Source organism: Podarcis erhardii, assembly GCF_964252035.2.
Source record: "Podarcis erhardii genome assembly, chromosome: 2".
Lineage (NCBI taxonomy): Eukaryota > Metazoa > Chordata > Lepidosauria > Squamata > Lacertidae > Podarcis > Podarcis erhardii.
Genome location: NC_138498.1, coordinates 92,922,202 through 92,945,545, shown reverse-complemented (window position 1 = coordinate 92,945,545; position 23,344 = coordinate 92,922,202). Strand labels below are relative to the sequence as shown.

General features: G+C 40.6%; 1 protein-coding gene across 2 annotated transcripts; it reads left to right on the top strand.

Annotated features, from left to right (window-relative positions):
* The first annotated feature begins 400 nt into the window (after nucleotides 1–400).
* EDEM1 (ER degradation enhancing alpha-mannosidase like protein 1) lies at nucleotides 401–23,100 on the top strand. 2 transcript variants are annotated; one of them, XM_081850148.1, is made up of 12 exons: nucleotides 404–1,128; nucleotides 6,204–6,276; nucleotides 7,515–7,618; nucleotides 9,986–10,157; nucleotides 10,884–11,067; nucleotides 13,336–13,510; nucleotides 15,283–15,403; nucleotides 16,226–16,396; nucleotides 16,871–16,944; nucleotides 17,934–18,030; nucleotides 18,472–18,657; nucleotides 19,902–23,100. In XM_081850148.1, exons 1-12 carry the CDS (start codon nucleotides 623–625, stop codon nucleotides 19,989–19,991), a joined length of 1,953 nt encoding a protein of 650 aa, XP_081706274.1. In that variant the 5' UTR covers nucleotides 404–622; the 3' UTR covers nucleotides 19,992–23,100. The 2 variants fall into 2 exon arrangements, with proteins under 2 accessions (XP_081706275.1, XP_081706274.1); XM_081850149.1 differs by lacking the exon at nucleotides 19,902–23,100 and having other exon boundaries at nucleotides 401–1,128; nucleotides 17,934–18,013; nucleotides 18,472–18,607.
* Nucleotides 23,101–23,344: the final 244 nt, after the last annotated feature.

Here is a 23,344-nt window from a genome sequence, read left to right as displayed (position 1 = left end):
ATTCAAAAGGGGGAGGTAGGGAAAAACAACACGTTTCAACAGTCCCTTGTTTACAGCGGCTAAGCCAAAAGGCAAGCACTCCCTCTAGCGGCAGCAGCGCTTCCCTTCACGCTCGTCACCAGGAAGGCCGCGCAGAGTGCACCCAAGGGCAACACTCCCGGGCCCTCTGATTGGCTAACCGCTTCGGCTGGGGAAATCGTGGCTCGCCACGTCAGTTCCAAGGCTGGCGTTGTTGTTGTCGTCATCTTTCTTCGACCGCGTCTCGGAAAGAAACCTTATGTGGGCGGGGACGGGCGTGAAACGCCGCGCCGCCGTCGTCTCCGCGTGATGACGGCGGCAACGGTGACTCCGAGACGTCCCTGTCACAATCCTCCTCCTCCTCCTTCCCACCTCCCTCCTGCTCTTCACACCCTTAAAGGAGACGTGTTATTGTTTCTGCCAAGGATACGTGGGGAGGAGAAGGAGGAGGAGTCTGAGGGGCGGGGAGGCCGGGCGCTTCCCCCCTCCGCGGTCCCCTCCTCCGACAGGCGCGGAGCTTCCGCTTGAAGTATGCGCGTGAAAGGGGCGCGCGGTGGCCGCCGTGGTGCTACCGCCGCCGCCGCCGCTGCTGACGGCTCCGACCATGCAATGGCGGTCGCTGGTCCTGGCGCTGGTGGCGCTGAAGCTGGCCGGGCACGCGCTCCTGTGGCTGGCGGGGCCCAGCCTGGGCTTCTACCACCAGCGCCTGCGGGGCCTCTCCTGCAGCCCGCCGGAGGGAGGCGGCGGCGGCGGCAGCAGTGGCGGAGCCGGAGCCTCCCTGCTCTCGGACGCGCGCTGCTTCGACGCCGGCCTGGTCGCCCCGCACTGGGCCTCCTTCTTGGGCAAGGCCTGGGGAGCCGGTAGCAGCGCCGCCGCCTCCTCCTCCTCCTCCTCGCCGCCCCCCAGGAGGGTCGTCGGTGTTGGCGGCGGCGGCGACGAGTACGAGCAGCGCTACAGCCGCGCCTTCCCTCCGCAGCTCCGCGCCCAGCTCCGCGACGCCGCCCGGGGCATGTTCGCCTTCGGCTACGACAACTACATGGCGCACGCTTTCCCCCAGGACGAGCTGAACCCCATCGAGTGCAGCGGGAGGGGGCCCGACCGAGCCGACCCGTGAGTAGCCTTCGCGAGGGAGACTCTCTTTTCCGGGGCTCGGCCCCCCGCGACTCCCGTCCCACGGCCTGGGGGGGGGGTGCGCGCTCTGCTCGTGCTCAGGGGCGCCGCAGTCCAGGCTGTAGGCTCTCCTGCTTGCTTCGAGGGGGTGAGAGAAAGCTAAAAGAGAATTGGGAGATCGGGCAGGGAGAGGGAATTGGACGTGGTCTACCTGGGCTGTTGGCAAAAGAATGGAGTTAAGAGGGGAAAAGAGGACTTGAGAGTTTTCGGTGGGTGGGTGTGAAAACCTTGACCCATCTGTTTCAGCGGGTGAACTTGAACTCGACGAGAAAGTAAGAGTGGAGCAACTTAGGGACTTAAAGCAGGGAGACTTTGAATCACCTTTCAAAGAGTATTTTCTTTTGGGGGGTGGTGGTGGAGGGAACAGGTTATGGGATATGCTGCCATAGGCCCTTGGGAGCAAGTTGAAAGGGAGACCATTTGAAGCAGATAGCAACTACCACTTCTGTGGTTTAGGCATCATACAGTATAGGTATTAGTATGTGTTCCCATTTCTTGCCCACTGCCGGATTTACGTATAAGCTAAACAAGCTATAGCTTAGGGCCCCACTCTCTTGGGGGCCACCAAAAAATTTAAAGGAAAAACAATATGGATGTACATTTCCAAAATACAGTATAAGATAAAAAATGAAATAAAACCTACATACAGCAAATAGAGTTTTGTGTTGTGTAGACTCCTATGATGCAAGCAATAGGTCTTGACAAAGGACAGCTGGACATATAAAGGGCCTCATTACCTTCAGTAGCTTAGGGCCTCATCAAACCTAAATCCTGCCCTGTTCTTGCCCCAGCCGTCTTGTATCGATGTGGAGCTATGACTGTAATTACTGTGAGTGTAAGAACCCTAGGTTGGTCTGGGAACCCAAAGGTAGGAATGTATTGATGCTAACTCCAGTTGCAGTGCTAAAGGGAAAACCAACAACAACAGTGTTGAATGGTCCCTGCACATAAAAATGGGTGGGGAGCAGAGTTTAAGGTGAAAACATGGAGCTTGTTTTTGAGATGGGAAGGGTCGGATTTAGGAGAAGTGAAACTGGCAGTAAAGTTACGGCTGCGGATAGGAAAAGCAGTCTTTCAGAAACAATAAAACTGAACAGTCACAAGAGTTATGTAGTGACTGCATATGTGTACTCTTTCCAAAGTGCAAAGGTGACGGTTGGAGTGTGACAGCTATTGGTTTCCTCTGGTTTCTTTTATCAAATCTTATTCTTACAGAAGTGTCAGACCCAACTATGTTGCACCCAGTGATGCCATCTTACATGTTGTTTGCAGTCTTAAAAATCGTAGAGTGCTTCAAAAATTGCATGAGCATTGCTTCATTCCTCCTGGGAGGGGGACGCAGTCGACAGTGGGGTTTCCCTTGGTTGCAAAGACTAACTTTGCTGCTAAAGATTTGGTTTCTACTAATAGATTCTTGGTGCCTCTCCGTCTCCTGCATTGTCCTTCCTGTATAGGACTCTTTCTGTTGTCTAATGGCTACAGGTTAATACATGCAGTAGCAGTTTACTGATTTGTGCAGTTCAGTGATGTGCATTGTTTAACTAACACAACTTCACATGTTTGCTAGTAAATCTACATGCCATATTCTTTATGCTTTTCTGCAAGCTTATTTGTAAGTGAGCCTTGAAATGACACTTTGTAATTAAGATCACAAAAGCTTTTAGTCGACATAGACACACCTAAGGACATAAAGAAACACCTTCTTGATCAGATCAAAGTCCTCTTTAATTCTGCATCCAGGGCCTCTCCTGCTCATGATTTCCCAGCAACTGGTATTTGCCTTTGATTCTAGTATGTAGCCATCATCACTAGTAACCGTTTATTGCCTTATCCTCCATGAATTTGTCTAAACCCCAAGTTCCTGACTCTGTAACTGAATCTGCTGTGTGTCTAAAGTGGTACATTTGTCTATACTGAGTGTCACTGGATGGGTTCTAGGATTGTTTATGGAGGTGTAATTCTTGTGGCACCTTCTTCTCCCTATCCTCTTTCAACACACCGCATAATTTTGTGCATTTTATCGTGTCTTCCTCCCTCATCTATTTTTCTAATTTGAAGAGCCCCCAAAGTTGTAGGGGAATTGCTTTAACCCCTGGTCACTGTGGTTGCCTTTTTCTGCACCTTTTCTAATTACGCATTTTTTTTTTTTAAAAAAAATGTGAATCAGAATTGTATATAGTATTCCAAACATGGTTGCACCATAAACTTGTATAAAGGCAGTACAATATTGGCAGTTTTATTTTGATCTCTAATACAGAATCTACCTCTTTCACAACAGTTACACATCAGCTCAACATTTTAACTGAGCTACCCACTACAACCTCAGTACCTTTTTTCTGGTCAGTCATCACTAGCTCACCATTGGTGTGTATATTTTTTGCCTTACTATGCATCAGTTTACACTTAAACTGAACTGCATTTGACATTGTCCTGTTTGGAGAAATACCTTTTTGGAGCTCTTTGTGATCACCTTTTCTTTTTACCACCCTTAATAATTTGACCTGACTGTGCCAGAGTCCAGGTCATTATGAAAAAGCACAAAATGGATCCTTGAGGGAGCCTCACTTCTTACATACATCTGTTGTGAGAACTATCCATTTAGTCTACTTGCTGCTTCCTTTTTAAAAAAACGGTTCAATGATCTATAAGATTGTATGTCCTATTATCACTGCTAAGTTTAATCAGGAGCCTTCGATAATGAACCTTTTGAATGGCAGATTTTAAAAAAAAACATTTTGAATACAAAATAATCCATGTTTTATTGGAATATGTATGTGAGCTTGATATTCAGGAATTTGATCAGGATCACAGTTACATATGTGAAGCACATGGGAAAATCAATTAGACCTAGCCTAAACATTATTTGGGGATTTAATTTTGGCTCTTTGCTATGTATCTGCCTGTGCTAGCAGAGCAATTTGAGCTTAAAATTTTATTTCATATAAAGTTATATAATACTGTGTGGACTTCACCCATTCTGTCTTTCCAGATTATATTTATAATTGCCTGTGTGGCTATTTCTCAACAGATGCACCAGTAAAGAAAATCCAATTTTATGCTTAGAAAGTGCTTTTAGGGTAGTTTTTGTCAGGGTTGAGAAACATCAGAGTAAATCTTAAAGCTTTCATAATGAACAAGCTGATGTTGTCAACTGTTGCCATCTTGTTCAATTTTGAATGGTACTTTGGGTCCAAAGAACACTGTGTTCTTGGAGAAAGACATCTCTTCTCCAAGACATCTGTTCTCTCTCTCTCTTTTTATTTCCTAAAACAAATCAACATATTTTCAAAATATAAGTATCAACTCAAAACTTTAAAATATCTTGAAGTGTTGAACGCTGGTTGTAGACTAAATTCAGTAATTTGAAGGTTACATTGGTAACTTTATTCCAGTTCTTGAAAAAGGGAAGGAAGCTTAAATGTTGTATTTATAAACATAGCTGCCTACGTTTGTCAAAATAGTCTATATCATGGCTGTATTCTTGTTCCTAGCTATTCTTGCTTTGTAAAATCTGTTTTCACTGCAAGCAGCTTCCGTGTTTCTTGTCTACCAGTTTTGAGCTACTTCCTTTTCTGACTTTGAGACTTAACTGGCACGCAGATGTTTGAATAACAGCCTCAAATTTGAGCAATTGTATGGATATTTCAAGTTACTTTTAGAAAAATCATGCATTTCTGCCACATTTTGGGACCTAGTTAAGACTATAAGACTGGGTTGAAGAATAGAGAAAAGTTCTTAAAAAAGAATGATGAGAGAGCTTACTTGCTGTTTTGATTAAATAGTTCTCACAAGGAGACAAGGTAACTTAAATTGAAGAGTGGCTTCCTCACTTCAGTGGTCGCTGTAGCAAAAACAGCATCCTAAGCTCTAAGTGTATGTATTTGTACTTTCTTTGGATCCCATCCTAATCCCTACATACACTTTGAAAGAAGGAAAAACACACCCTTTTACAGCCTTGTTATTGATTGTGTGTCTGAAGAAATAAGCAATTGTGTTTTGATCCTGAGTATATATACCATAATCCACCCTTCAACAACCTGGTGCCCTCTAGCTATTTTTGACAGCAACTTTTTCTCAGCAGCAGACAGCATGACAAAAGGTTATGGGACTTGTATTCTGCAACATCTGGAGAGCACCAGTTTTTGTTTTGTTTTAAACAGCAGAGTGCTGAGTGAGATGTGGCACAATAATCCTGTTCTGCTTTTTGTATCAAGCCTTATAACAAGAATTATTTTTAATTTAATTTAGAAAAAGAATGAACAATTTTCTGGTGATGTTCTAATTTGCTCATAGTTCAACAAGTATCTGAAGTTGCACCTCCCAGTTTGGACTTGTATACGTTTATTCACTCGGTTATACAGACAGTAATATATCTTCTAGATATTTGTGTCACTTTAATTTCAGATGTGTCCAATCCATCAAGTCAAAATACCTAGGCCTACCGTAGTTCACTTATATCCTATTTCTGACTTTGGTAGACTATGTGTCCTATTACAGTTGTACCTTGGAAGTCAAACGGAATCTGTTCCAGAAGTTCGTTCGACTTCCAAAATGTTTGAAAACCAAAATGCGGCTTCTGATTGGCTGCAGGAGCTTCCTGCAGCCAATTGGAAGCAGCAGAAGTCCCGTCGGACATTCGGCTTCCAAAAATTGTTTGAAAACCGGAACACTCACTTCCGGGTTTTGATCATTTGGGAGCCGATTTGTTCGGGAGCCAAGACGTTCGAGATCCAAGGTTGCATCTTTGCCTTACTATGAAAGAAATTGCATATGACTGAATTAAAAGTATAACATGGCAGTAGACTGATTTACTGTAGGAGTGTGCTAATACTGCATCTATGTTATGGGGCCTGCAATTCTTTGGGTACTTAGCTGGGAACACATCCCATTAAATTCTTTAGGACTCTCATCCAGGTAATCAAGCTTAGTATCGGGCTACAAGATTTATAGACTACATTCTTGAACTAACTTTTAAAAAATCTGATAGAACTAACTTCTAACTGACTTTATTTCAGTTCAAATCTGAATATCAATGATGTCCTGGGAAACTACTCGCTTACTCTGATTGATGCATTGGATACCCTAGCAGTGAGTTTAAAATGTTTTCTAATTACTGAAAAAAGAAACAAATGATCAAAAGTAGTTACAACCCCACACATGCACCTCTTGTTTTCCTTCCTTGCCTTGGTTAACACACATGTCTTCTGGGCAAAGACCCATACTATTCAAATCCGGAGTGGAGTGCCTACGATGGTGCCTCGTACACCTCCTTCTGGCAACTCCTGCAGCCAGGCTGGTGCCAGATGTATTACTCTGCTTTCTTTGGACCACATCAGTGAGGCCGAGAAGGAGATCTTGTTTTGTAGGCAGCCCAGGACCTCCATACACACTGCCCAGGCTTGCGCCCTGGGGAGGTCACCTCCTTGCTGTTAATGCAGGAGTTTGATTTCACCTCAGGAGGTGCACTCCATTGTCTCTCAAGACAGACAGGTGCCAACATCTTCCCCTTAGATAACTCTCCTTTCCTGAGTTCTCTTCTGCTGGAAATGGAACTCCCTTATTCAGGGGAAAGGGATCTATTAGCTTCAGTTCATGTCTGGCTTTGGTGATAGTCACAAGCAGTGAGAGATTTGATTATATGTGTCAGCAGACTCTATGGAGGGGAGGGGAGTCAATTGTAAGCAGCTGCAATTGAATGTCTTGCTGCCAAGGTAGTTTTCTTAACTGAGGAAGGGTTTTTTTTAAAGTAAACTAATTCTGTCAAGCAAGCTCGATTCAACATATCTGATATTTTTATAACCACCCTAATTATTGAATGTTATTAAGATCCATGCCACAGTAGACTTTTGTATTATTTTCTTCCTGGTGGAATTACCCCAGGGCCATTGCATTCTGATTATTTTAACTCTATCACCATTTGTATTAGTATTAGAGCCTGCTTTTAGCTTGGACAAATCACTATAGCTTCTTTACATGGTGTTGTTTAGACAGTTATACATTTAACCCTGTAAGTTGTTTTCTTATACTTTGAAACTTTGTATAGGGCACAGTTTTGTTGTAGTTGGGTTGTTGTTTTTTTGCATAAATCATATACCTTAGTAAACCATCACACTTAAATTATGGTGCTTTGTGTTCTAATACTTTGTTGTTTTTAGGACGGTACCTTTTGAGGTCCTGAAATATTATTGGGATTTAGGAAATGTGACAATGGAAATTTCTACGGTTTTTAGTAATGCCTGATATTTAATTTTTGTTTTTAAACATTTTAAACAGCTAGTACAAAAACTTGTGATTATTTAATCTGATAATTATGTTTTGCCTTAAAGGTAATGGGAAATTCTTCAGAGTTCCAGAAAGCAGTGAAACTAGTGATAGACACAGTATCGTTTGACACAGATTCAACCGTCCAAGTTTTTGAAGCAACAATTAGGTAGGTTGCCACTTGAAATTTGAGAGCATTGTATGTGAGCACTAACTAAATTTATCACATTTTCAGAAGACAGTTAATTTATGCTTGCTTGTTGTCTCACAACATAGTGTAATAAATTGGTAATTTTGAGTGATAGAAGAAAGTCACTAAAGCAAAATGGAGGGTTAAAGAGGACCCACTTTTTATTATAAACAAACACCAGCAGGGAACTGACAATAATTTTAGCCCTCTTAATATTAAATGCCTAGCAATATTTTTTGTCCTTAACCCTGAAGTCAAAGCAGAGGAGGACCCACATGAAATTCCTTAGGAGCAAAGTGCTTAGTAAAACTGTAACCATCTACTACAGAGAGTTATGAAACTTTTTGCTGTACAGTACAAATGGATCATGCTGCTGTTCTGTATGAATGGAGCATGCAAAAGTACCTCCCTCCCTACAACATTCTCTTTTTGCACTCTCATTTTTCTTTTTAAAAAAGACACTACAAGTTGGGGTGCTGCTTTGCATCTTGGTGACTGCCCTTATTAGCAGTGCTATTTTTCTTTGACCGAGCTGCGGGAGGCAGTGGAAGACAGGGAGTGCCTGGCGTGCTCTGGTCCATGGGGTCACGAAGAGTTGGACATGACTAAACAACAATTTTTCTAGAAAAAGAGATGCCAGAACTCACCATGAACGCCTCACTCGTTCTCTTAGAATGGCAAGGATGCCCACCTGAGAGGTGCCGGAACTCAGTTCTGGCAAGTTCCCCCGGAAAAAAGTCCTGCTTATTAGTCTTTTTACTGCATGCTGTGTGCAGAAGTACCAATGCATGTACTCCTCAGTTTGTCAGTTAATTTTAGTTACAGATAGGTAGCCGTGTTGGTCTGCCATAGTCAAAACAAAAAATTCCTTCCAGTAGCACCTTAAAGACCAACTAAGTTAGTTCTAGGTATGAGCTTTCGTGTGCATGCATACTTCTTCAGATACACTTCTTCAGAAGAAGTGTGCATGCACACGAAAGCTCATACCTAGAACTAACTAAGTTGGTCTTTAAGGTGCTACTGGAAGGAATTTTTTGTTTCAGTTAATTTTGTTACAGAACTCCACTGTGCTCCGAGAACAGCAAACTTGCCACATTCAACTCTGTTTCCAACACCTGCAATTTTAACCACATTCAGATACTCAAAAGCAAGAAATGTTTGTTACCTATAACTGGCAGAATTGAAATTAAGCACTGAACTTAACATACCCTTTTCGTTCCTTACCCCTCAGTTGTGACTACTTCATTACTTAAAGGTTGTCAAGTCTTGCCTTTTTGTGCTTTGCCTTTTGTTTACTTATGTTTAGTTAAATAAAAAGAATGTGCCAATGCATTTGAGTCATGATATATCTATTTTGCCTCTTGCAGCTAAGCAAATTGCCAGCATTTTGGCATTGGCTTCTTTATAAGAAAGATAGAGCAAAGGTTTGTAATCTGTTCTGGTGATTTGATTTTTTTTTTACTTAAGAGGACTTTCTATTGAGGGTTTTGAAAAAATAATAATTGAGAAACAGCAAGTTTATAGATTAGTGGAGATATATAAACCTATCACAGTGATTTGCCTCCTGGCTTGGAATTTTCAGTGTTAGCCAGTAAATTTCAGAGCCTTTTTAGAGGCTAACTACATGCTGAAAGCTCAATTTAGGTCCTGCACTTAAATTAATTAATTCAACTTAACTTTACTTGGTATTTCCTTGTTAGCTGAGACTACAATCACAGATGTGTCCTTGCTCAGGACATGCAAGCTCATAATATTTCCAAGTATGGGATGGTGTACAGAATAAACATAAAACAATTTATATTGTTTTTGGACATGACAAAATTGGTATTAAGACATTGTGATAGTAGGAAACATGGCAAGTAAATGACAGCAGATTTTTCTGAATTCTGTGCTGGTAGACAAAACTGATGTGAAATAGCTCAAGAAGCAGATTAAGATGCTCTGCATCTTACATGTTGATCTTTCAGTCGAAGAGTATAGAATGTGGTTTGGGCCCAAGGCCTAAATGTCTCTCTCAGCCAGACCTCTCTTTGCCCATGGAACTTCCTTCACCCCTTTCCCCAGGCCACATCCCTCAGTGGCCCTGCTTTGCACCCCAGGTTCTTTTTGCCTGACTAGTATGTGTCCTTGAATTCTCATGATGACCCTTGCTTCCATGGATGGAGGTGATTGGAACGTTGCCCAGGAGAGTTGCAGCGCTTAGACTAAAAAATGTTCCCCACTCCTGATATAAGCTAATGTTCTGTTTTATCTTCAGTTTGAACCTAACTTTGATAACTGATATGCTGTACATTACACATAATGTAGCAAATTATATATTGTCTCTTTTAAAACTATCTCTTACAGGGTTTTGGGAAGCTTGCTTTCAGCCCATATCATCATAACAGATGCCAAGCAGCCTTTTGGGGATATGACTATTAAGGGCTATGATAATGAGCTCTTGCATATGGCTCATGACCTGGCTGTAAGACTGTTACCTGCTTTTGAGAACACCAAAACAGGAATTCCATATCCTCGGGTAAGTGTGCCATGAAGAACAGTTTTCATGGAACCTTCTTTAATACTTCATTCTACTTTCACTTGCTGGGGCTAGATGGGTCTTAAATATTAAACGTAAGGCTCGCATTTTGAAAAACTAGATTGGAATATCATCCACGTATAGCAGCTTTGTGGAGGAAGTAATGCTTTTCTCAGCACATCTGTGCTTACAGGCCTTGCTTTCTCATGTTAAAACATACAGCCTGACAGCAGAAAATATCTTTGCCCTCACTTTAAAAATTTGCTGTCAAAATCAACTGCTTTAATGGATGCCCTAGGTCAACTGTTGGTTCCTCAACATGACTGTGTTCCTGGAGCTGTTCCATGTTGAATATTTTGCAGTGTCTGACTTGGTCTTTTGATGGCTGGGTATTTACATGCCGAATGTTAATCTGGATACTCCTTTAAGACAGATTCCCTGTGGAATATGATGCAACCTCATGACAGAACACTGATGAAACACACAAGTCACCTTATATTTGTCCTTGATTATCAAGGGGGTAGAAATGAAGGAAGCAAAAGACAGAAATGTAACTGCTTGCTTTTCAAGAAATGAACATTTGAGCCTTCTTATCTTTGTATAGGTAAACTGAAGAACAGGAATTCCTTCTGGGGGCAACAGTGAGACCTGCACTGCAGGAGCTGGATCCTTATTGCTGCTTGCTTTTCAAGAAATGTACATTTAAACCTTCTTATCTTTGTGTAGGTAAACTTAAGAACAGGAGTTCCTTCTGGCAGCAACAATGAGACCTGCACTGCAGGAGCTGGATCCTTATTGGTGGAATTTGGAATTCTTAGCAGGCTTCTGGGCGATTCCACTTTTGAATGGGTTGCCCGCCGAGCTGTGAAAGCACTCTGGAGTCTAAGGAGCAATGACACTGGACTATTAGGTGCATAATAGGTTTATGGGTCTTGCATAATTAACAGAATTTGTTAACTGTAGTATAATCCCGAAAAGTTACTTATTTGAGGTATTTATATACTACTTTTCAAGTGAGCCTCACAGATTGACTTACAAAGCAAAGGCAAGCTGCAATGGGTGGAAGGCAATTTTTTTTAAATCAGATATCCCTCCCCCCCAGCAAGGTAGGGGAGCAGTTGTGGGAGGCAAGATGGTACTTGCATAGTTGTGATAGCTTATACCACAGCATCATTTGTATGGTTGCACTGGGACCTTAGTGCCCAATTGCCTAAAAATCCTCCATTATATTAGGAATAAATTTTTACTTCTACGCTAATGCATCCGCTGTTTGCTTGTGAGCAGTGCATCATAGATAGGCATATTACAGAATCGGGAGATGGGATTGTCTGGGATCCTTGCTGCATGTATGTACACACAATGGAAAATACATTGGCTGCATACTGTGTGAAGCCACCCTAATTTAGTGAATGATTATCTCTGCAATAATGCACCACGGCAATGTTATATATATATATTTTTTTCACCGTTCTTTTTATTAATTGAAAGAAAATGAAGACTAACACACATGTAAGAAAGAAAAAATACACAAAAAAGAAAAAAGAAGGAATACACAAAAAAGAGAAGATAAAAGATACACAAAATTGTAACTTTCACATCAACAATATTACATAGCCATCCCTTTCAAGACTTCCTTCAGCTTGTCCATAAATCATTCGAAGCGATAATTAAGATTACACGTTTCTTTGCTTATATTGTCATTGTACCTATCCCTGTCTCCTATTTGCTTTGCACAATAACTCATAGTCTTTCACAGTGCGTCTCTGAATCCCTTTAGCGTTGTTTGTCCCTCACTAATACATTCCAGATAATCTGCGTACTTTCCCCAATCCTTGATGAACACTTGGTCTCTTATATACCTAACTTTTCCTGTTAATTTATCCAACTCTGCGTAGTCCAACAGCTTAGATCTCCACTCCTCCACCGTTGGTATTTCCTGCTGTTTCCACTTCTGGGCTAGTACTACCCTTGCTGCTGTAACTGCATAATATACTAGTCTACGATCTTCCTTTTTTATCTCTTGCCCTAATATCCCTAATAGGAAAATTTCTGATTTCTTTATGAACGTATATTTTAAGATCTTCTTTAGTTCAATATATATTTTCTCCCAAAACTGTTTCACCCTTCCACACTCCCACCACATATGGTAGAAGGAGCCCTCTTTATCTTTACATTTCCGGCACTTGTTATCCACCTTATACATTTTCGATAGTTTCATAGGTGTTAAGTACCACCTATAGAACATCTTCATGACATTTTCCTTTATCGTTATGCACGCCGTAAAATTTAACCCATCCTTCCAAAGTTTTTCCCAGTCCTCAAATTTGAGGACCACGGCAATGTTATAGGAACACTCAAATATGGGTATTGATTACTGCAGTATAGTCACCTGGTGTAGAATGCAGCTATGTGCACACGTGATGATGAAGATGGGATTCTGTACAACTAATTATTTGTGAACTGTGCTGTTGGTCTTCCAAGCCCTGTTCTCAGAGTTTGTTTTTAATAAAACCTTGTACTTTCAGTACTTCACATACAGTCATACCTCATCTTATGTCCGCTTCATGTTACGTTTTTTCAGGTTGCATCCCGCGGCAACCCGGAAGTACCAGAGAGGGTTACTTCTGGGTTTCGCCACATTCACAGTAACGCTAAATCGCGCTTCGCGCATTTGCACAAACACCAAATCGTGCTGTGCACATGTGCCGATATGGCGCTTCAGGTTGCAGGCTTTTCACGTTGCGAACGGGACTCTGGAAAGGATTCCGTTCACAACCAGAGGTACCACTGGACTTTAATGAACATATAGTCCTAAAATTCTCTTGAAATGATTTGGGAAGTCCAAGCTTAAAGTCCCCTTTAGGAGTGCTTATATTGGCAGACTGTTGAAGGAGATCCGCTAACATCCAAGCCACAATTTTATTTTTACAAGACAATGCAAAGGGATCTAGCTTTCCCATACTGAATGTTTTGCATCCAGACTTTTGTTTTGGGTGTAATGCTTGACTTCTATACTGATGTCCTCTGGCTTTTGAGATTGTATACGCTTTATTGTAATTTATTTCATGTTATACAGGAATTTTATACTACATTGAGCATTATCAGCCAAGCAGTGTATAAATGCAACAATTTTTGTAGCTATTCTTGGATAATCTTTGTCTTTGTGTTTACTTCATAGGCAATGTTGTGAATATTCAAACTGGCCACTGGGTTGGAAAGCAGAGTGGTTTGGGAGCAGGATTAGATTCCTTCTATGAATATCTTTTGAAATCTTACATCCTCTTTGGAGAAAAAGAAGATCTAGAGATGTTCAATGATGCTTATCAGAGTATTCAGAACTACTTAAGGCGAGGGTATGTTCCTTACGTTACTATCTTCAGGAGGATGTAAAACTTGCCTGGGCTGGTTGGAACATGGAACATCAGTTTCCTTAAGAATAATTATGTGTTCCTCTGATGTATACTTAGAAACTGTGATTATTACAACAAACTAAATTGACACTTGCTGTCTACCTTCAAATTCTTCTGCAAACCCATGTTGTTGTTCAGTCTTTGGCGTAACCACTTAATCCCCATGCCCTACTTGTAATTAGATGTGTACAAGCAGACTTCTGCTTGTGCAATGGGACATCACCTTCCTCTCCCCATACCCCATACCCCACTCAGATCTGTTCCAAAGAGCCCCCCAACCTTCCAGAGTGGAAGGTTAAATATTGTTGCGTAAGTGAAAGTCTGTTACACTCATAAGCAGACAGTTTGAGTTGCAACTTTAAATATACAAAATTGAAATAGTTTCCCCCTCTTTACTCCTCTCTCCTCTTAGCTCCCCTTCCTTGATTTCCCTGTGTCAAATCATTGATTGTAAGAACTCTGGACAGCATCTGTCCTCCATATACTGCCATCTATTCTAACATTATAGTAACAGTGATGTGGGGTGGAAGGTTTCCCAGTGCTTATATTTTCCACTTCACAGGAATGTATGCTAGTTACAAATACAGTATAAGTCAAGTTTCACAGTTTCAGATGTGTTCAGCTTTGTTTCCTCAATGTAAGTAAAATAAACGTGTTAATTAGATTACTCTCTAAAGTACTGGAAAGTTTTCTGATGTACACTGGGAAACTTCCCAATACAAATCAACCTATTTTGTGTAGGGGGGGGGGAATCCAAAAAATGATCCAATTAAAAAATAATTCTATTAAATCCACACCACATTATTATAATCATGCTTAAACAATACACCGTGATAGCTTTATACCAAGCTACCACCTGCTTAGTTTTTGCTATAATCTCTTAGATTGGGTGACATCAGAGCAGTCAAAGCTGTAGCATATTTGAAAGGTTTCACAAGCCTTTAAACTGACATGCATTGTTGTAGGAATGCTGTACGTACACTTTCTCAGCATAGCCCTCCATCCTGCAAGTAGGGTTATAATGGTGAACTACACTGTATGATTGTTATAAACTCTCCATATAAGGTTGGTAGAGGGAGACGAGGCCTCTAATAGCCAGGGAATAACTTTACAGCCAGGGAATGACTTTACAGAGAACTTAGTTTTGCTTGTGTTCACTGGATGTGGGAGTTTGGGGGAATGTATCTCACTTTATCTGTCAGTGTTGTAGAGCAGAAAACAACATTTTATTCATTCACCGAAAGGCTCAAACTCTGGCATCCGTCCTTCTGAAATTTTACAAGGCATTTTAAAAGTTATTTGCACACAAATTGACCCATGCAAGATTTTTTTAAAAAATAAATTTATTCCCCAGACTTTAAAAGTCTTCATCCTCTTGCACAAAAAATCCTGCACTTGTCTAAGGTTTGTCAGGTTTCGATCTCTCAGAAGGAACAACTGTGCCTACACATTTTTATCTATTTCTGTTAAAAAGTTATAGCTGTTGGTTGATTTCTCTGTAGTAGTTAGAGGGGTCATACAAAGACCAAATTTTGATGAGACTTCGGATCTGGGTCAAAGTGGGTTGTGGTCAAGGTGGTCGAAGCTGAAGCAACTCACTTTCTGAGATGCTGAAGCAGGAGCCAAATGGAATCTTGTCTTCAGTGTGCTCCACTTGTACATATAACGATAAGGCATATTGTTTTGAATCAAACCTTGCTTTTTATTCCTTTTAGGAGAGAAGCCTGTAATGAAGGTGAAGGGGACCCACCACTCTATGTTAATGTAAATATGTTCAGTGGGCAGTTGATGAACACATGGATTGATTCTCTTCAAGCTTTTTTCCCTGGGCTTCAGGTATTTTCAGTTTGATGGAGAAAGTATAGAAAGCTTTGCAAAATGTGAACTATTAGGAGCTCAGCCTCCCAACCTAAAACAGATTTTGTTGGTCCTTTCTATAAAACTAGCATCTGGTAGGAAAGACCCCCCCCCCCATATTCAGTTCTGATCTTGCCTTGCACTGTGCAGTTGACTTGCAAGTGTGGGTACTACTCTAATAGCTGGAGCTAAAATGCATATGTATGACCATACAGATTCCAGAAGTGCAATGTTAGCATCATCATGCGGGTGGGAAGTGAGACAGCCGGTGCCTATTCCCAGGGGATTGATTTGCCAGCCGGCTGCTTAGCACTTAAGATGAAACGGATGTTGGGTTGTAGTGGTAGACACAAGATAATCGCAAAAGGGTTTGTGTGTGAGGGAGATACTAAGGTTCCTTGACCACTGACAGCTCCAGTAAAACTGGTTATGTTCCTTTTGCAGCAAAAGGTATGTAGCAATTCAGCTTCTGCTGCTGCTGATTGAATGTTACATGGAGTTGCACATTACAGCACATTACAGCATGCGCCTAATACATAGGTTTTCCCAGTCTCTTTTTATTATTTGCTTGGTGGTGTCTGGTCCAAAAGCAGCTATAGCGCTTTTATATGTTTCAAAAGTTCTTTTGCTGAGCTAATGTTTGCTACACCATTTTAGAGTAGCGTTCCTGATAACTGATTTATTGTCTGGTGCTTTTCCTGGCCTAGGGAGACTGACGATACTATGAAGGAAATTGGTAATGTATTATTACCAGTGAGCTGTCCTACCTTTATGCAATTTTTCAATTTTGCTGCTTCTCAGGTTTTAATAGGTGATGTAGAAGATGCTATTTGCCTCCATGCATTTTATTATGCCATATGGAAACGATATGGAGCTCTTCCAGAGAGGTACAACTGGCAGTTACAGGCACCTGATGTCCTCTTTTATCCCCTAAGGCCAGAGTTAGTAGAATCTACATATCTTCTTTATCAGGTATTAAAGGTTTTTTTTATATATAATTGTCTTAATGAATGTATCCTTGTTGCTGCTGCTTAAGAGGTGTGGTCCCAATATACAGTTCATTATTTTCAGACTGATTCAATCTATTCTATTTGAGAAACACTGATTTAAGGGAATCATTGGTTTAACTTACATTTTGGGCTCCATGTTTGGATATGGCAATCAGGATCCAAAGAACTGGTTAAGTAATTTAGTTTTTCTTGCGTAGAGGGTGTGGGGCTCACCTCCTCCCACAATGCTAACATTTGAGTTGGCATAGTGGTCAACTCAAACTCTGGAAACTTGTTTAAATTCTTATTGGTGAGAACAAACTAGGATTAAACTATGGTTTTGCATCTGGTTTGTTTACTTTCTAGTGGCTGAACTATTTAGTTTTACTAGTGTTTGAGCCTTTATTTACATGGCATTGCATAATTTCTTCACACTTATTTCCTTCCTTTTATTTAGGCAACAAAGAATCCATTTTATCTCCATGTAGGCATGGATATTCTTCAGAGTCTGGAGAAGCACACAAAAGCAAAGTTAGTTTTCAAACTAAACTTTTAATATCACCTTGTGCTTAGCTATTGGGAAATATAGAGACAAATGAAACCTTTTATTTTAAGTTACTTGTGAAGTTTCTTCTGAACTGAGCTGCATGTGGCAGTTTATACAAATATGCTTGCTTCCATTGAATTAATTTTGATTCTCTTATCTAACGGGCATGTGAGCAACCTCTTTGCTTTTAAACATCAGCAACGCTATGGCTTGGATCCCAGTGCTCACAAGGGATGTTTGAAAAACCTGTGCTTCAAGTGTTAGCCCCTATGTTGGATTTGCAAATCTTGCTTTATTTTGTGTGTAGTACTTCTATATTGCCTACTAACCAAGTTTCTTGAGGCGGCAGCTTACAATGCATTCAAAATACATGAGTTATAAAAGGTAAAGGTACCCCTGCCCATACGGGCCAGTCGTGTCCGACTCTAGGGTTGTGCGCCCATCTCACTTAAGAGGCCGGGGGCCAGCGCTGTCCGGAGGCACTTCCGGGTCACGTGGCTAGCGTGACAAAGCTGCTCTGGCGAGCCAGCACCAGCGCAGCACACAGAAACACCGTTTACCTTCTCGCTATAAAGCGGTACCTATTTATCTGCTTGCACTTAAGGGTGCTTTCGAACTGCTAGATGGGGAGGAGCTGGGACCAAAGACGGGAGCTCACCCCTCCGCGGGGATTCGAACTGCCGACCATGTGATCGGCAAGCCCTAGGCACTGAGGTTTTACCCACAGCGCCACCCTATATTGCCTACTAACCAAGTTTCTTGAGGCGGCAGCTTACAATGCATTCAAAATACATGAGTTATAGGGAGGAGCAAAGGTGTTTATAAGCCTCTGCAGTTTTCAGGTGTTCAGTTGGCGTGTTGCTGCTGAATTTCTGGCCCACAAGCAGGTCTTAGAGGAAAAGAAAGCAGTCTGGCATTGAGGTTTGGCATAATTGAGTCTGGCATAATTGAGGTTTTTTAAAATTTATTTCAGATGTGGCTATGCTACTCTGCACCATGTTATAGAGAAGTCCAAAGAAGATCGGATGGAAAGCTTTTTTCTCAGTGAAACATGTAAATATTTGTATTTGGTAGGTATCCTTTATGGTCAGCCTTGGGGCTTTCTGTTTTAAAATAGGCTTGTTCACTAGAACTGGAACTAGCAACAAGTGGTAGGCCTGCTTATAATGATTCATGATTCATAGGGGTGAATCATAGTGATTCATGAATGATTATAATGATTCATGAATCATAGGGGTGAACACACACACACACATTTATACACACACACACACACACACACACAATGTTTTATAATATAATCTGTGTATCTAACACATTGGCAGGCAGAGTCTGTAATAAATATGTTATATTGGTAACCTACATATTCAAAATACATTTTATGGCATCTAGCTGCAGAGTAACCTGTTTCCTGATCTGTGTCAGTTTTGCAAACGTGGTGGTACTGCATTGCTGTTATATATTATGCTAAATGTGAAACATTAAGGATACATAAAAAATTCTTGTTTCAGCTTTTTGATGAAGAAAACCCAGTGCACAAATCGGGCAATAGATATATGTTTACTACAGAGGGGCATATAGTATCGCTGGATAAGCGTCTTCGTGTTTCACTGTGGCAAGATACTTTCCCTGAAGAACAGAAGAAGACTGAAAAGCTAAAGCCAAATGAACTTAGAGCAATCAACTCTACTTCTAATGTAAATATAAACCAGTTCCAGTTTGGGTATAGTAGTTGTGTACAGAAATAGGGAATGCAAGCAATTCTGCCCAGTTAACTAAGCATTTTGTAACTAGTAAATATAGAGTGTCCCGGGGGGGGGGGGGAGTGCCTGTTTTTTCAGCAAATATATCCATGGATGCTGCTCAGATATATTATGATGGCAGTTACAGTATGTATTTTTCCTGTAAATAGTTTCTCTTTTGCTGAATAGGAATGATCTTAGGTTCCAGCCTGCAGGGACCTAAATCTGAAGGTTTTGGGGGGCAAACTTTAGTGTTCAGACAACCTGTGTCCAACTATTCTCCAAGACATATTTGTTTCACACATATAAGTGTTGCTTGTCTTTTTAGACGAGGGTCAAGATGCAATAGCAGATTAAAAGCCCAAATGTTCAGAAAGAAATGAGATCTCAACAACATAAAATTTCTTCTAGACACTATAATTCATAGTCTTTGCCTGAATTTGTTTAATGCACAATTCTGCACCCTTCTTGAATGGTTGTGACTAGAACCACATGAGACCTAGCTCCGAATTTTTCAGAAACTGTGTAGATACTGTATTCATTTGGTTGCATCATGATCACATGAATACACAGGGGTGGCAGTGATCTACTCCCTTTTTGGGGGTTCAGGTCAAAGAAAGTTGTTGAGCTTTTTAAAATTGTTTAGTTTCTTTAGGGGGAGCCAGTGATCTACCGGTAGATCACGATCTACCTGTTGGACGTGCCTGGAATCTAGTTGAATCCAGTTGAACTCTGGGGCGGGGGGCACATTTTGGTTCAAGTAGTCAAGAAGATGCTTTGTTGAATGCAGTAAAGCCAAGTTCACTCATCAGTTCTTTCCAGTGGTAAAAGGGAGCTTTGTGTGCATGACCAAGAATCACAATGGGTGAGCTGATGTTCCTGGAATGTAGCAGTTTAACAGAGATATTCTACTTGTTCCTGTAAAGTCGCCAGAGTTTTGGATAGCTTTGAAGGCAAACTTTTCAGTACCGAGGACTATTTCTCACACTTTTTAAGATATGAATGTGTCGAGTAACACTCATCATTTAAGTATGCCCATTCCCTTACTTCTGTTAGGAGCAGTGTCTGATCCTGTCATGTTGCCAAGCGATGCGTGGCGTGAATCATGCCCTCCCATCCAAATGGTACAAGATTCAGTCCTGAAAAGCAAGCTGCTGTGAACTTCCAACTATTAAAAAGCGTCTCCTTCTGTTTTGCAGTGCAACAGAGTACCAGATGAGAGGAGATACTTGCTGCCTTTGAAGAGTATTTACATGAGACAGATTGATCAGATGGTGGGCTTGATCTGAACATCTCTTCATATGGAGTAATCCTTAAGGCGCAAGGCAGCATCTTGTTCTGAAGATGAGTCTCTTGAGCCTCATAGCTTATAGCAGGTGCAGGCATTTAAATAGCCACTCATTGTAATGAAGGATTCAGTTTAAAGATGGAAAGAGGATCCCGTGCTAGACTCCAGTTGTTATTACTGAAATACAGTCGGATGTGGCATATTTTGCCTAATGTAAGCTACGTTATCGCATGTGAAACTTTGAAGCTTGTATTTCTGAAAAATATGTGATAGACTAAGGTGACCTTTTAAAAGGATTGCAAGTATCTTGTATCAGAAATGCTGTTTTGCCACATCACTTAATTGCATTCTAAATAAGAATGCTGGGGAGAACCTATATATATTTCTTATAAAAAAAGGGGTGTGTGTGGAAAAAAGGGAATGTGCAATTTCTCTCACCAAGCTTAATTATTAGATTATTTAACTAGCAATAAACAATATTAATTATTGCTCAGGTAGGAAAAAATCCATAGGTTCTGGTTTACTCGGTGTCTTGCTGGAAATGTCCTAATTGAAATGCAGTTTGTTGTAATATCAGCCAAGATATTGCATCACTGTGTTTAGGACTAACATATAGGCTGATGTTGAAAACAGTGTTCTTAATTAGAATTGCACATTCAAGGGTGTATGGAGTTTACTAGTTTCTGAAACCAGTAATTTTTAAAAGGTGCCTTCTAGTAGGTGTAAATGCACAGAGCCACTCATCTGATACTTTGTATTGCTGATTTACCAACATTCACAACATTATTCTGTTTATATTCATCTCCTGCTTTGTGCCTCTCTGGAAGATCTTCCTGAATCTAAGTATTTACATTCCTTGTAGTTGTAATATGTAAGCTTTTTGAGCTAGTGCCTTCTTAGCTGTTTTCAGAACAGAGGCAAGGGCTTGAGCTGTTCATTTTCCAGAAAGAAATAACCTTTTAAAAATCATTTATAACTATTGTGCTTTTACAATATAAAAGATTAACATCCCAAGTAGTGTTTGAGGGTTGTACACTCTCCTTTCACGTTTACTGTGAATTGAGTATTTACAGGTGATTATTGCCCCTTCTTGGGGCATGTATTTTACATATACATGTAGCAGAAGAAGTAGAGAGAGAAGCTGATCCTCAAAGATGTTCTGGCCTTTGATTCCCATTTTAATTCCTGTGACAAGAATATTCATCATTTTTGAAGCACCTTGGGGCAACCAAAATGGATATAATATGAGGCCTTCTTTTGCTTCTGATGAACAAAGCCTTTCTTCCACACCCCAGTAAGGCTGGGAAGGTAGAAGAGAGTATCTGCCTGCCTTCAGGAATATAATTTAAACCCACTTGAGGATTCGTACAGTAGATTGAAATATGATTATTGATCAGCATTTTCCTCTTTGAAAAGCGCAATACATCTTGGATCAAATTTTACCATGCATTGTGTTACATACCAGTTTCACTACCTAACCTAATCCAGTTCATAATATATGTTTGCTTTCACAAAACACATTTCAAATACTACATAATATTTATCAAATAAATAATTAGGGCTTGCTTAATCTCTTTGGCAAACAAATGAATCTCAGGGATCTCAAAGTAGGCTTATGTTTGCCTAGAAGATTTTGTGTTTCACTGTACAGCCTTTCTTCCTATTTCTCAGTGTTGCTATTTGTAAGAGAGAGCGAACAGTTCAGAATCCTCTGGAAGATTAAAATCCTGTAAAAACCATGATACCTCTATAGGTGAGACCAGATCTTAATGGCCTTCTTTTTTTCCTCCAAAATTATGCCTATGATGTTTGACCTAGTAGCTGACTTTTCAGGTCAAGCAACACTTCCTGAGTTGCGAGGAGAGCGCAGGTGAAAAAAATGATTGGGCTTTTTGACCAGTTATACAGGGCTGGCATCATCTACTAATCCTGCAAAGGAGAGCATGTTAACAGTTCACAATTAGAACATGTGCTTTAGGAGGGAATGTGTGAAGCAAAAAAGCTGAAAACTTCAACATTGGCTGGAATCCATAGAGCAGTTTATGCAAAGTACTTTACTAGCACAGTGAATTTTGCTATTGTGCCCAGTTGGGCCCCACCCCAGTCATGAACTGCTTTTGAAACTGAGTATTTCCAAAGTTTTTGTTGTTGAAAAAAAGATCCTGGCCATAAGCTGTTGATGTGATGAGAAATGCAAACTGAAACAAGTCAGTTTATCACTGCTATAATCATGTTGTCAACAAAGCATGCTGTCACAAGGTATGTATGTGTCTGCATAATGGGGTCGACTGGGTGTGTAACTTTTTTGGCATGTCCACATTGGCGCTTATGACTATGTGTAGCCTCTTTGATGCAAATTGCACGTTTTGTAACTCAACTTAGGAAAGTTTGTGCCTACTAAAATGTTGGGTGTCCAAATGGTGACTTACAGTTTGGCTTATTTTTCCAAGTAATGCGTTTCAGATGTTTGCTTTTTAAAAAAACAACAACAACCAGGCTACTAGAGTTCTAAAGACTTAAGGGCACTTACAAAACACTTGTACTTCTAGTCAAAATAGTATAGTTCTTTCCCATGTGATTCAGCCAGCATTTTGATTGGTTTTGGTATGGATAAAATCTCATATTGAGAAGGTTGTATCTGTCCTTAGTGACTGGTGTCCGAGGCCACTCATAGATGCTAATATGTGCTGTGAACACTCAAACAGATACCTGATATTGACATAGATTGCACTATCTATGGGAATATGAAGGGACTAGATCAAATTTCCAAGTGAAATATTGAAATTTGCAGTCTTTCAATATTTGAAGATTACCAACACTGTCCTATAAAATACCTTTTATTGTTACAAAATGTGTCCAGTTTCTTCTGTTGCAATATTAGTGTTAAGACCAAGTCTTAAGCGTTGCTTGGATAACTTGCCAATTCATAAAACCAAACTGAATTTCTCACCATAATGTGCAATATGTGTTTTTTTTTCTCTAGCCTAATACGGCATTGTTACAAAATGTATTTAATAGGGTGAGGGCGTTACTGTTTATAAAGGATCAGATGGTCTGGAAAATGTAACACAGATTTTACATTATAATTTGTATTAAATACTATTTCTTAATTCTGTGGTGCCTGTCTTTTCTGGAGTTTTAACAGAAAATGATATGTGACTAGAGGACGCTGTGGAAGAGGGTGTTTCATTTTCTGCGTCATGTGTAAGACTGGCCAGTTTTTACCCTCTACAGGCTTTAAATGTTGGAGGCCCTCCTTTGGACATGCTGTCATGATGTAACTGCAGAAACCTGTCTTATATTTGTCTCATTGAGCTTTATGCTGTCACCAGGTGACTTGAACGCCCAAACCCA

Coding starts and splice junctions, on each gene's coding strand:
- EDEM1 (XM_081850148.1), top strand. CDS start 623: ATGCAATGGCGGTCGCTGGTCCTGGCGCTGGTGGCGCTGAAGCTGGCC. Junction 1,129..6,203: donor GGGCCCGACCGAGCCGACCC/GTGAGTAGCCTT, acceptor ACTTTATTTCAG/TTCAAATCTGAATATCAATG. Junction 13,511..15,282: donor CAGAACTACTTAAGGCGAGG/GTATGTTCCTTA, acceptor TATTCCTTTTAG/GAGAGAAGCCTGTAATGAAG.